Genomic DNA, 13,391 nt, shown 5'->3' on the forward strand with positions numbered 1-13,391 from the left:
GGTTCGTGCCCCGGTCCGGGAAGATCCCACATGCCGCGGAGCGGCTGGGCCCGTGAGCCATGGCCACTGAGCCTGTGCGTCCGGAGCCTGTGCTCCGCAACGGGAGAGGCCACAACAGTGAGAGGCCCGCGTACCGCAAAAAAAAAAAAAAAAAAAAAAATCCAACCTGCACCCTCCCAAGGCTGTACAGGCATGGGAATCTATTTTTTTGCTTTTGGCTGGTATTTCAGCACCTCTCTGAATGGTTAACACTGGTTTTCTCCTGCTGCTGAGAAATTCTTACTGGTAGTTTGACTAAAAGAAAATGAGAAAATCAATTTGGTAAGAACTCCTCAGTGATAAATAATAAATGCATTTCCTGGTGGTGAGAAGGTCGGCAGCTTTTTCTAAGTGATGGCTCAGGTCCTTAGGGGGGGGTTATCATTGGATCGTTCTAGAATTCTAGATAAATCAAACCCTAACTGGAAGGCAGGCGGAGGAGCGAGGAAGCCCGGGCCCATGTCTCTGGACCCCTAGTTTGCGATATGTCAATTCCCACATCTGGGCCTGCCCTGCCCGGAAAGTTCCACGCCCGAATTGTGACGTCATCCTGTTGCCATGGCAGCGAAGACAGACATTCCGCGGTGACCTCACTGCAGAACCAGGCAGCTGTCACATGACGAGCGGGCCGGAGACCGGCCGGGTGACAGAGGGCCACCTGTTAAGTGAGCCTGGTAGCCCCGACACCGCCCAAGGCCGAGCCCCTAGAGGGCTGTGGCTTCGGGCCTGACGCCGGGCTGCCCGAGCTGCGCCCGGGTCTCCGCCACCCAGCAAAGGGAAGAACAGAGCTGGGGCGGGGCGGGGTTCAGCCCCTCCGCCCTAGGCGCGACGGTGGGCGGTAACTCCAGCCCCCGCCCAGCCCCCGCCCAGCCCCCGCCTTGGCTTCCGGGGGAACGACCCCGCCCTGGCTTCCCCCACCCGCGCCCGCCGACGCCCCCACCCCCAGCCCTCGGGTGGGCGGGGCACCCCGGGGAGGGGCCGTTGGGGTGTCTCGGGGCCCGGGAGCGGCGACTCACGCGTTGCCCACGTAGATCCTGGGGGTGACCTCGTTGCAGGGCTGGCTCGGGAGGCTGTAGCAGCCGCTGCCGTCCGACAGCAGGTCGTTGAGATCCTGCACCGAGAGCTCAAACGGGCCCGACATGGCGGCGGCCGGGCCCTGCACGCCGGGGTAGCAGCAAGCTAAGGGAAAGCGGCCGGGTCAGCTGGGCGGGGGCTCCGGAGCCGGGACCCGCCCCGTCCCGCCCCGGAGGCGGGCCCGCCGGGCGCGGGAAGCGGCGGAGCGCCAGCGGCCAGGCGCGCTCCGCTCCCGGGAAGTGTGCGCGCCGCCAGGCGCCAGGCGGACGCGGGGGAAGACCTCTGGGCCCGAGTTAGGGGGCTGAGATGCCGCTACTCCGGAGTTTTGGGGGGTCCTCTTCCCACCCCACGTTAAGGCATGGAAGTGCAGTAACTTCACTGGACTAAATGCAGGGCGCAATAAAAGTTTCTCTTGAGCGGGGTACACCCTAGTGTCGCTGAATTTTCTCAGGATTACAGGGACACCCAGGTTCCGTTTGTGAGCTCTGCCTGCTGCGGACCAGCAGCGTTGGCATCACCCGGGAGCTGGTCAGAAATGCAGAATCTCCGCCCCAGCTCAGACCTGCTGAGTGAGAATGTGCATTTTGTACACCCCGCTGGGGATCCCTACGAAGGTTAAAGTTTGAGAAGCCCAACTCTGGGGCACATTTCTTCCAGCCTTCGGTGAGAGTTGGCATCGTGCTTAAAGCTTGGGCTCTATGCAAGCAAGCATGGCATTCTGGCCCTGGGCAATGACTTAACCTCTCTGAGCACGTTTACTGAAAAAAATGAGGGTAATAACAGCACCTAACTCCTAGGGTTGTTTGAAAGATTAACATGCCAGGAAAGCGCCCAGCTCTACATAGTGAGCACTGGATAGGCGTTCTCCCTCTCTTCATCAGCAAACGTGTAGCGCACTCACTAGGTGCTACACCCTGTGCTAGTGTGGACATGAATCCCGCTCCTTTGCAGCCCTTCCTGGAGCAGTTGCCAGCCCACTATGAGCCACACGATGTCAGCAACTCATCATTTACTGAGGTCCAACTGCCAGCAAAAGACCGTCTCTGTTCTCCTACGCTGCATGAAAATGGCAGATCCCCCCACCTCTCCAAAAAGCACCTGTGGTCCTGGGAATTCAGGAAACCCGCATCCTGAGCCCAGTTCTGCCACTAACTTGTTCTACAGCAGTTTGGCTGTTGCTCTGGACGTCAGTTTCCTCACCAAATCATCATTAAGGTCTTTTTACTTCTGCAAACAGCTGTAGTCTCACACCTTCAGGGAAACCATTGCAGTGGAGACTAAACTTATAGCCCAAGGTGTGTAACCAAGGCTGGATTTCTCCCCACTCCCACCCCGTGCCTTCCCACCCCTCCCAGACACCACACCTTTTCCTGCTGCTGTTGGTGGCACCTGCATTCCAGACAGCTGGGGAAGTTTCTGAGCCTCCGCCCTCATCTTGACCGGGTTAGCTCTCAAAAGAGAAGCCCAGGGACGGCCAGGCATGCTCTGGGGCTCCTCCTTCTTCCGGGGGACCTGTCCCTGATGTCATAACTGGGTAACTATGACAACCCCTCATGGGGACAGCTAAGTACCTCACAGAGGAGCCTGGGTGCCTCATTTCTGAAGTGAGACTAGGAAGAGAAGATGAACAGTTCCGTGGATTATCTAGCCTACCCTGTAATCGTCTCTAATCATAGACAGAGCACATCATTCAGGAAGAAACTGGACTTTGGCCACTACGTATTTCATAAGAATAGAATACAAATAGGTACGTGGGGCAATTTGAACTGGACACTGCGATTAGGGTTCTGGAAGGGCCCACCTTAGAGAGATTGACAGTAAACCAGACTAATACACGCCTTTGCAAATTTATCTTCCACCAGGGAGTTCATTTGATGGATATGCTCATTTAAACTCTTTAAAGCCAAAGTAAGGTAGACAGAGGATAGGACTTCAGCGTCCAGTAGCCAGGCTAGTCGTACTGGGAAAGGGTGGGAGAAAGGTTTCTTTCATTAGATTCAAAGGATATTTATGTCTGTAAGTTTTATTTTTCACAGCCCTCACCATTCTCTCATGTCTGCTCAAAACTCTCCAAAAGATGTCAGTTTGGGAAAGTCAACTAAACCAAAATTCCTGAACTGGATTAGTTCAGAATTCAAACGTGTAATGTTTTAATCAGGGCCATTGTCTAGAATGTGAGCAGATTTTCTAAGGCTACTAAGAGGACACCTGTGATGTAACATTGCTCTCTTCCCCCCTCTCTAGTGAAGCCTACTGTTGATACCAAGCCTCCAGTGGTGTACAAACATCACATTTTAAAACTGAGCAAACTACAGGTACTTGTTCCTGCCATTATTGATTTTATCTATGTCTTAAAGAGGGCCAGTTTCGCAGAGCCTTCTAAATTCCCACCTCACCAAAGATTCATTCATCCTTCTCCTCCCCATACACACCACCCCTGGATTCCTCAGCTTCTCTCCCAGTCTCCACTGTGGCCCCCAACGTGCCCCTTTCGCACAATCCCAGAGGAGGGGGACGCTGAGCCATTGTGTGATGGAGCACCATGTAGCAATGACGTCACCATGATGGGGTGGGGTTTCTCACCAGGGTGAACAAAAGAGAATCGACAAAATCGAATATGAAAACAAGCAACTGTGTCAGAAAATTGCCAACGCCCACCGCGGCCCCGCCAAGGTGGATTGCTGGAACGAATATTCTTCTAAGAGGTAGTGTTCTTTCTCTTCATTTCATTTTCCAAAAGTCAAAATTGACTTCACCCTTGTTGGGTTTTAGTGCCAGAGGAATACTTAAGGGACGTTATCTTGAGGGATAACCAAAGAGACCAAGCTAAGGAGAAAGAAAACCACCCCAAACAGGGACCTTTCTCTAGCATTAAAGAGCTTTTTTTCCCTCTAAGAGACTCTTCAGAGTCCTATTCAGAGTTTGTCACAAGAAAGCACTTTTGTAAAATGGTGACCATATAGCTGGGATTACAGCACTCTTAAAATTGTTTCCGCAAATATTTCCTGAACTACCATGTGCTAAGCACCAGGACTATAAAGGTGAAATGAGAAGTATATCTCCTAACTCCAAAGAACCCAATGTCAGGTAAAGGGGACATTTATGTAAATAGTTATGCAGTGTGATCAGGGCCTTCATCCTCTAAACCAGAGATTCTCAATCCTGGTTTCACATAATAATGCCTGGGAAGCTTTTGCAAAATGCCAATGCCCAAGCTCCATCCCAGACCAATAAAGTAGAATTTTCTAGTAGGCAGCGGGGCTGAGAACCACTGATCTTAATCTGAAAAGGCTTTGCACGTTTCCCGGAGTGTGGTCTGGTTCAACAGGCGTACAGCGCCTCAGGGCTCTGCGGGACAGCTGGTTCCCTGCACTCTGGCAGCCTGGATTTATGACATCACGACTTCATCTCCCCCACTCCCATCCAGGAGGAGAACTTTATTCTTCACGCATCTTGGGATTTTGTATTTTTCAGCTTAAACAGAGAAACAAGGAACCGGGAGCTAGTGAGAATCACCATGGAAAACCAGGGCATTCTGAAGAGGCTTGGTGATTGCAAACCCCACTATGACCTCAGGTCGTTGGAGTTAGACTGGCAGGCACGTGGGTACTCTGTGATATTCCTATGCACGCACAGTTTGCGTTCAGAGTAGAGCCAATCTCAGGAGAGACCCCCCCCTAAGCGGCTGAGGGTGAAATCATGAGAAATGCAACAATCGTTGAAAGAAAAACTACCCAGAGCCTACAAAGCTAACAACAGGAGCAAACCATCCACCAGCTTGGTAGCAAAGCCATTATGTGTCAGCTTCAGAGAATATCTGGTAGCATCTTCCCTCATCCCTTAATTCATTCAGGCTGAACGGACAAGCAAAGGGGATGAGGGCATACAATTCAGTATGTGGTTGATTTGCTTCATTTAGGAATGGCTCTTCAAGAAGGAAAAAAAAAAAGCCATCTGCAGTGCTCTTATAAACTTCCACTCCCTGGCTTTGGTCTGGAAGCCTTTTCTAAGCCATCCGTAGGATTTAGAACTTCAACTTTCATATCGGCATCCTGGCATTGACATAAATCTTTCTGATTCTTTTCCTTCAAGAATTCAAGGCGCTATATCAGAAATACAACCAAATATGTTCTCTCCTGAGATGAATAGGTATGTCTTCACACGGCTGCACTTTATTAGAGAACACGGTGATCACAGTTGATGCCAAAGTCCTAAAAACCGTGTAGATGGAGAACGAGGGGCCCAACTAAGGGGTGGATTTTGCTCTTCTGTAATATTGATTGGCCATCCAGTCAGGGACTAGAGCTCTGTCTTTGTTTCCTCTCTGCATACAAGTAGGAAATGACTGCCTTTTGTCACCAGCTTTGAGGGTTTATGTGAGTCTAAGGGGAAGTGATTTGTTTCGATAAGACATAAACAGGCGGTCTTGTGGCTTTAATATTATGCTAAACTTATATTACAGATCTCTGTCACTGTTCAAAAGTAACATTGTGTTGGCATTTTGTATTATTTCATATTATTAGTAATGACTAAGTTTCCCCGCTCCGCCGCTGCCCCTGGGGAGAAGGATAAATGGACACTCAAGCTTTCCAAAGAACAGTTCTGTGTAATTGATGGCTCTCCATTTCTCTCCCTGTCCTCTCCCTGAATACAAGGTTACTCACCATGGAAAAGACAAGAGAAGGCCCTAGGATTTCTTAGCTGCTTAGGATTTCAAGACACTCGTAAGTGGCCGAATGCTCGGTCTTAGGATGCTACAATAAAGCTTGGAACATAAAATGAGTAAGTTACATTTAAAGTACCCAAAGGCTTTAAGTCCCATCCCCAAATGGAGACAGAATGGGGCAGGCAGAAGGAAAGATGCAACAAGCATTTTTATGGGGGGCTATGAAAAGTTTTAATGAGAGAGAGAAAGAGACAACTTTTTAAATCATACACCATCACCACCACCCCGGGGGAGAGAATAGGTGGGGTGTGATGATCCAGCCACAAGTTCAGCTCTGTCAAAATGGAAAACAAAAGCGTATGAACACATGACAAGACAGTGCTGCATGTCTTCTGTAATTGGTCTAATTATTTTGAAAGAGAGTAGATCTTATATGTTCTTATCACAAATAAATAAATGTTTTATTTTAAAATAATTAGATTTACAGGAAGTTGCAAATAAATATACGGTGGGGCCTCCTGCACCCTTCACCCAGCTTCCCCCAATGTTAACATCTTGTGTAAATACAGTACGGTATCAATCCAGGAAGGTGACATTGCTACAATCTATAGAGCATATATAAATTCACAATTATACATGCACTCATTTGTATGTAGGTGTATAGCTAGTTTTATGTAACTAGCATGTCTAGTTTTGTATAAGTACAACCACATTCGAGACAGTTAACTGTACCATTATGGAAATACTCTACTGTGCTACCCCTTTTGGCCACAGCCTCCCTCTTCCTCCAGCCCTAACCCCTGGCAATCACTAATCTGTTTTCCATCTCTGTAATTATGCTGTTTCATGAGTGTTACATAAATGGGGTCATGCAGTATGTATCCATTCTTTTCAGATTGGCTTTTTTCACTCCATATAATTTCCTTGAGGTTCATCCAGGTTGTGTATACCAATAGTTCATTCCTTTTTATTGCTGAGTAGTATTCCATGGTAGGAATGTACCACAGTTTATGAATGTACCATTGACCTATTGCAGGACATTTGGGTAGTTTCTAGTTTTTTGACTGTTTTGAATAAGGCTACTGTGAACTTTTGCGCACAAGTTTCTGCATGAAAATAAGTTTGATTCCTCTGGAATAAATGCCCAAGAGTGTATTTGTGGGGTTGTATGATAAGTCCATTTTAAAAAAAACTGTAAAGCTATTTCCAGAGTGGCTGTACCATTTACATTCCCACCAGCAATGGATGAGTGAGCCAGTTTTTCCACATCCTCAGCAGCATTTGATGTGACCACCATTTTTAATTTTAGGCATTATAACGTGTGCAGTAACATCTCGTGTGGTTTTAACTTGCATTTCTCTAATGAATGAAGTTGAACATCCTTCATATGCTTACTTGCTATCTGTATATCCTCTTTGGTAAAATATTGTTGCATTTGCCCATTTTCTAATTGGATTGTTTTTTTTTTTAATTGAATTTTGAGGGTTTTTTTACATATTCTAGATCCAGGCCCTTTGTTGGATATGTGATCTGCAAAATATTTTTTCTGTAATTTATCGTTTCATCTTTCACAGAGCAAAGCATTTTAATTTTGATGACATTCAATTTATCAATGGTGAAACTGTTCTCTATCCTGACTCTCTCATATCAATATCCTGGCTGTGATATTGTGTATAGTTTTGTAAGGTGCTACCACCTGGGGAAACTGGGTTAAGGGTACACAGGATGTCTCTGTATTATTTCTTTCACACATGTCAATCTACAATTATCTCAAAATAAAACGTTTAAAGAAAAAATCAATATGTCCAAATGTAAATTCATTTTTAAACTGGTTCCAGTTCATCTCAGTTTGAGGAACCATTCTTCTAGACATCCAGGTGAGAAGTCTGGCCGTCATCCTTTACTCCCTCTCTTTCATCCCTTCCTCCTTCCTGCATACTTTTAATCTACCGGTCCTGCTTCTCAGTCTTTGTAAGTGCGACTGCCCATTTCAGGCACTTGTGATTTACAACCGGCATTATTAATGCAAAAATATGCCCATATCCCTTTCTAGCTTAATCCCTTCAATGATTTGCCCTTCCTTCCAGAATGAGCCACACTTCTTAATATGGCCCCCCCTCAATCCTGTTCCTCCTGTCTTGGAAGCCTCTATCAACAGGAATTCTTAGTTCAAGCAACAGAAATTGACTTTAAGTAGTGAAGTAATTTATTGAAAGAATATGAAATAGTTAACAGTATTTGCTAGAAAACTGCAGAACCCAGCTTCAAGCGGCACATCAAGGGACAAAGCCCCAAGTCTTGCTGTAGAACTGATCTGTGGCACTGTGGCTAGCACAGCTGCCCTTGCTCTATCTAGAACTGTATCTTGCTGACCTGCTAGTGCTGCCTCTGAAAAGTCTTCTTTGTCCCTGCCATTTTGTGTCACTATCTCCCAATTCCAAGTCAGTGAAGGTGTATCTGATTGGTGTAACTTAGATCACATATGCCCATTCCTTATCTGCAAGGGAGGTTGGGAGAATGAGTATCTGCCTTTTTCCAATGCTGGACATGGGTTCTTGCTGCTCATTCTTACCAGAATAGGAAATTTCCCCCCAGTTAGAATGAGGCTCAGATACTAGAATCTCACAAAAATGACAAATGTCTGCAAACTTATATCTCATCCTTCCTTGCCTTTTTTAAACTAACAGAAGACATGTTTTCTTCTCATCCCATTCATCTGTTGTCCCCTCTAGCTGGAAAATCCATAGTTCTATGTCTTTACCTGGAAAACACCTATACATTATTTATACAAGAGAGTCCGTTCTCTAGGAAGTTTCCATGAACTGCTCAGGTTATATTAGGTATTCTTTTAAACGTCTGGAGATTTTCCTGTTGTCCTTCTGTTATTGATTTCTAGTTTGAGTCCATTATGGTCAGAGAACATACTCTATATTTCCAATTCTTTTAAAATTTATTAATATGGCCTATCTAGGTGAATATTTCATGGACATTTGAAAAGAATGTATATTGTGCTGCTGTTGGGGGAAGTGTTTTATAATGTCAATTAGATCCTGTTGGTTGATGGTGTTCAGTTCTTTCATACGCTGGATAACTTTCTGTTCTAGTTCTATCAGTTGCTGAGAGTAGGGTGTTGAATTCCCCAATTATAACTGTAGATTTGTCTATTTCAACTTTTAGCTCTATCAGTTTTTGCTTCATGTATCTTATTTATTTATTTTTAAAGTAACTGGTGCTCAAGCTGTTTTTTTAAATGAACTTATTTTTTATTTATTTATCTTTGACTGTGTTGGGTCTTCATTGCTGAGCGTGGGCTTTCTCTAGTTGTGGCGAGCAGGCGCTACTCTTCATTGTGGTGCGCGGGCTTCTCATTGTGGTGGCTTCTCTTGTTGCAGAGCACGGGCTCTAGGCACGTGGCCTTCAGTAGTTGTGGCTCACGTGCTCTAGAGCGCAGGCTTAGTAGTTGTGACACATGGGCTTAGTTGCTCCGCGGCATATGGGACCTTCCCGGACCAGGGATCGAACCCGTGTCCCCTGAAATGGCAGGCAGATCCTTAATCACTGCATCACCAGGGAAGTCCCTGCTTCATGTATTTTAAAGCTCTGGTGTTTGGTGCATACACATTTAGGATTGCTATACTACTTGGTGGAGTGATCCTTTTTACCATTTTATAATGTCCCTCTTTGTCCCTAGTAATTGTCTTTCTCTGAAATCTACTTTATCTGATAATAATATAGCCTTTTAAAATGATGTTTTTTAAAACATTGTTTGCATAATATTTAAGTTTCCATCGTTACTTTCTGACTACCTATGAACACTTATAGATGACGTATAGTTGGGTCAAATTTTTTTAATCCACTCTACCAATTTCTGTCTTTTAACTGGTCCCTTTATCTTCCTCACTTTTAGAATATAATTATCCTATGTATTTCCTCTGCATACATAGAGCATCACATCAGATGGGGTTATAACTTTTGTTTCAACCAGAAAATATGGATAAAGAAACTCAAGAGGTGAAGAACAATCTATTATGCTTATTTCTATTTTTACCTTTTCAGTTGTTTTTTTTCCTTTCTGAAAGTCCCAGCCTTCTGCCATTTTTTTTGGAGAGCTTCCTTTAGCCATTGTTTAAGTGTCAGTCTTGACAAATTCTGTTAGTTTCCCTTCATCTAAGAATGTCTTTATTTCCCCTTTGTTCCTGAAGGATAGTTTCCTCACATATAGCATTCAAAGTTGACAATCTTTGCTGTCAGCACTTGATAAATGTTGTGTCACTTTTTCTGGCCTCCACAGTCTCCTTGATAGTAATACTAAAATAGAACTTGCGTTAGTGTTCCTTCCCCATTGTTTCTCTTTTTTCCTTAGTCTTTAGTTTTCAGAAGATTAATTATGATGTATCTTGGTATGGATTTCTTTGGGCTTATCTTATTTTGAGTTTATCAGCTTCTTGAATATGTAGATTTATATCTTTCATCAAATTTGGGGAATTTTCAGCTATTATTTCTTTGAGTACTTTTTGGTCCCACACTTTCTCCTCTCCTTCTGGGACTCTGAGGAGACAAGTGTTAGCTCTTTTGTTACTGTCTCATGGGTCCTTGAGGCTCTCTTTTTTTTTCCCCAGTCTGTTGTTCAGATTGAGTAAATTTTATTGATCTGTCCTCAAGTACCCTGATTTGATCTTCTGTCATTTCTACTCTATTATTGAGTTTATCTGAATTTTAAATTTTACAATAACTTTTCATTTCTGTAATTTCCACTTGGTTAATTTTCACAGCTTCTATTTCTTTGCTAAGATTTTCCGTTTAAAAATTTTTTTTTCAAGAGAATTTGTTATTGATTGTTGAAGTATTTTTACTACAATTGCTTTAAAATCCTTGTTAGATAAATTCCAACATCTGAATCATATCATATTGGTATCGGCTGATTTTTTTTTTCTTATTTAGATTGGGGTTTTCCTGGTTTGGGATATGATGAGTGATTTTCTATTGTACCCTGGATATTTGGGTAATTACGTTAGGAATCTCTTAATGCTATTTACATCTTCTATTAGAGCAGGTAGGAGTCCTGTTTAGGTGTAGTGTATAAGTTTCTGCCCTTTTTATGGGTTTTATTTCCAATGACATTATAGTTTCCTGAGCCTTCGCAGTACTATTCTGGTCTGCTTGTTCTTTGGGTGCTGCCAGGACTCCCACTCAATCCCTGCTGGTGTCTTCTGCAGTGTAGGAAGGTGCTTCCCTGGGCTGCACAGTGTTGCTGGACCACCTTCTGCAGAGGGGCAGGCAGACACTGCTGGGCCTGGGTCTCCTAATATCACTGGGTGGAGGGCAGGGAGACATAGGGCTTCAATCCTGCTCTGAATGAACTGGGCCACCTGCTGGTACCCAGGTGTGGAGCTAGGGCTGGAGCTCCCCAGGAGGTCTCTACTAGGCTTCCCCTTCCCTGTCCTTTGGCAGAGAAAGCAAGCTTTTCTCCCTTTCTCTCTCCCTCCCTCCCTCCCTCCCTTTTTTCCTTCCTTCCTTTTTTCTTTCCTGTCTCTGTCTGTTGGTGGTTCTGGGTTGCAGGCCTCTCCAGAGCCCAGTCGGGTGTGGGAGATGAAAAGGAAACCCAGGAAAGTCACCACGTTGTTGTTCCTCAAGTCCTGAGGTTCCCTAATCAATCCACCATCTTCTTTCCAGCTTTCAGAGTCCTTTTATCATTGTCTTTTTAATAAATTTCCAAGGTTTTAAGTTGTATTTAGAGTTGAGGAGGAGGGAAAAATGATTCTACCTCATCTTGTTCTGAAACCACAAGCCTGACTTTTAAAGGAAGCAGTTTGAGACTGTATTCAAAGGGCAGGAAAAAAAAAAAATCCATATCGACTCCACCATTTAGAGAAATGCTGCTTATTAGTTCTAAACTATATGATTCAAGAATGAGTTTTGTGCATATGTTGGTCTGTAGTTATTAAATAAGTCAACAAATGCTTTCATTTTTTTGGACGCATGATCCTGTGAGTGGTGGCATAAATGATGTAACCCTGGGTAAGTGGATGTAAAACTTTGATGGGTCACATGTCTTAAAGCACGTATGTTTTCAAACATACAATGGTAAAAGCACAACTGGCTAATGTTTAACATAGCTAAGCATTGCCTGTGAAGGACAGATGGTTATAATTTTCTTAAACCCATTTCCTTCAAGGAGTGGAGTGGATGGTAGAGAAGATTACAAATTTATGGATCAAGGATGGCAAACAGGATAACTCACTTGCCCATTCTGCTCAGTTGAGACTGGATACTATATCCTGAAAGATCCAAAGCAGTGCCTACATTCAGCAAGAGAGCACTGTAATCAGTTAGTGCTGTCTGCCATGGGTATAAGAATGGTTGGTGGCAGCACATATGCCCCACCTGTCTAGCATTCTTGACCTAGACAAGCCCTCCAGAGCTCACATTCTCTCTGATTGTAGACACAGGCAGAGAGCTTACCAGCATTTGAGGGCCCAAGGGGGAAGAAAAGGTACATTTTGAGAGGTATGAAATAAGCAGATTTCTTGGTGTGAGACCCACAGTGATGGACTTTTGCAAAAATTTTGCCCAGGGGGTCAGAACGTATGTGCTACTGACTGGAATGGGGCTGGGAATTGACTTTACACACATTCCACCAATATATATCTGTAAACAGGTGCTTTTTTTTTTTTTAAATAAGACTTTTCTTTTTACGAACAGCAAAAACACTTTACAAATGACCTATCTCTGTGGCCCTGTCCATTCTACTCACAGATTTCGTAGCAGCCAAACAGCTGTCAACACAGCTTGCCTTAGAGGGTGAGAAGGCTATTTTGACAGGAAATAAAGCAGGCATCATATTTTAATGCCTTGTTTCACAATACACATGAAGGGAATGATTACTATTTCATCTGACAATTGTGCAAAAATATTAAGAAGCGGAAAATGTCTGTTGTAGTATGAAATAAAAAAAAAAAATCATCTGTTATTCAGCCACTGCGCTCCTACAATGGGGGAAAAAAACCACCCAGATGGGACTTGAGAGTTGGTGAGGATCTCCACCAAGGGGCCTCCCTAGGTGATTTTTCTGGAATAATTTTAACTTATGTGTTTTTTGCCTGAGAGCTGAGTTTAGATCCTGGCTCTCCTGAATAATACACACAACTTGGCATATGCCATTCCACTTCAAAGGGCAGCTGCCCTCCCTGTGCTGGTTCTCTGTGGAACAGCTCAAGACTAATTTCACTTGATAAGAATCCAGTACTTTGTAAGTGCAAAGAGGTCCTCATCCTTTTGCTAGAAAGGTCTAAAGAATGTGATCCTGTTAGGTGGACCTACCAGGTTCATGAGCTAGAATGTGACATAGGTATCCTTGTGTAAGAAGGCAAAAATGGAAATTTCTAAACAGGCAGCAGATCTTCTCCCTGGTGCTTCGCCCTTCACCTGGCCTCCTTTTTTTGCTCATGAGGAAAAGAGCTTGAAAATTTACACGTGTAAGCAGCCTATTTTCAGTCTTAGAAGCTGCAACCACACTGCATATTATTGTAAATTCTAGCTGGGAACACATTCCTCACTTCTTTTTTTTTTTTTTTTTTTTTTGCGGTACGCGGGCCTCTCACTGTTGTGGCCT

At 44.3% G+C, this 13,391-nt stretch overlaps 2 protein-coding genes across 3 annotated transcripts in view; one reads left to right on the forward strand and one right to left on the reverse strand.

Annotated features, from left to right (window-relative positions):
- Positions 1 to 1,253, reverse strand: part of DUSP3 (dual specificity phosphatase 3) — a 10,452-nt gene extending 9,199 nt beyond the window's left edge. Inside the window, exon 1 of the mRNA XM_007127968.2 lies at positions 1,056 to 1,253. Coding sequence (XP_007128030.1) covers positions 1,056 to 1,180 — 125 coding nt within the window. The 5' untranslated portion in view covers positions 1,181 to 1,253. The remainder of the gene's footprint in view (positions 1 to 1,055) is intronic.
- A 1,417-nt stretch (positions 1,254 to 2,670) lies between these two features.
- Positions 2,671 to 13,391, forward strand: part of CFAP97D1 (CFAP97 domain containing 1) — a 14,226-nt gene continuing 3,505 nt past the window's right edge. The window contains exons 1-5 of one of the 2 annotated variants that reach the window (XM_007127967.2): positions 2,671 to 2,860; positions 3,358 to 3,428; positions 3,700 to 3,818; positions 4,588 to 4,711; positions 5,206 to 5,262. In XM_007127967.2, coding sequence (XP_007128029.2) covers positions 2,737 to 2,860; positions 3,358 to 3,428; positions 3,700 to 3,818; positions 4,588 to 4,711; positions 5,206 to 5,253 — 486 coding nt within the window. In that variant the 5' untranslated portion in view covers positions 2,671 to 2,736 and the 3' untranslated portion in view covers positions 5,254 to 5,262. Of the gene's footprint in view, positions 2,861 to 3,357; positions 3,429 to 3,699; positions 3,819 to 4,587; positions 4,766 to 5,205; positions 5,263 to 13,391 lie in introns of those variants that run through there. The other variant, XM_055090347.1, reaches the window with a different exon arrangement.

This window comes from Physeter macrocephalus, chromosome 14 (genome assembly GCF_002837175.3).
Source record: "Physeter macrocephalus isolate SW-GA chromosome 14, ASM283717v5, whole genome shotgun sequence".
NCBI lineage: Eukaryota > Metazoa > Chordata > Mammalia > Artiodactyla > Physeteridae > Physeter > Physeter macrocephalus.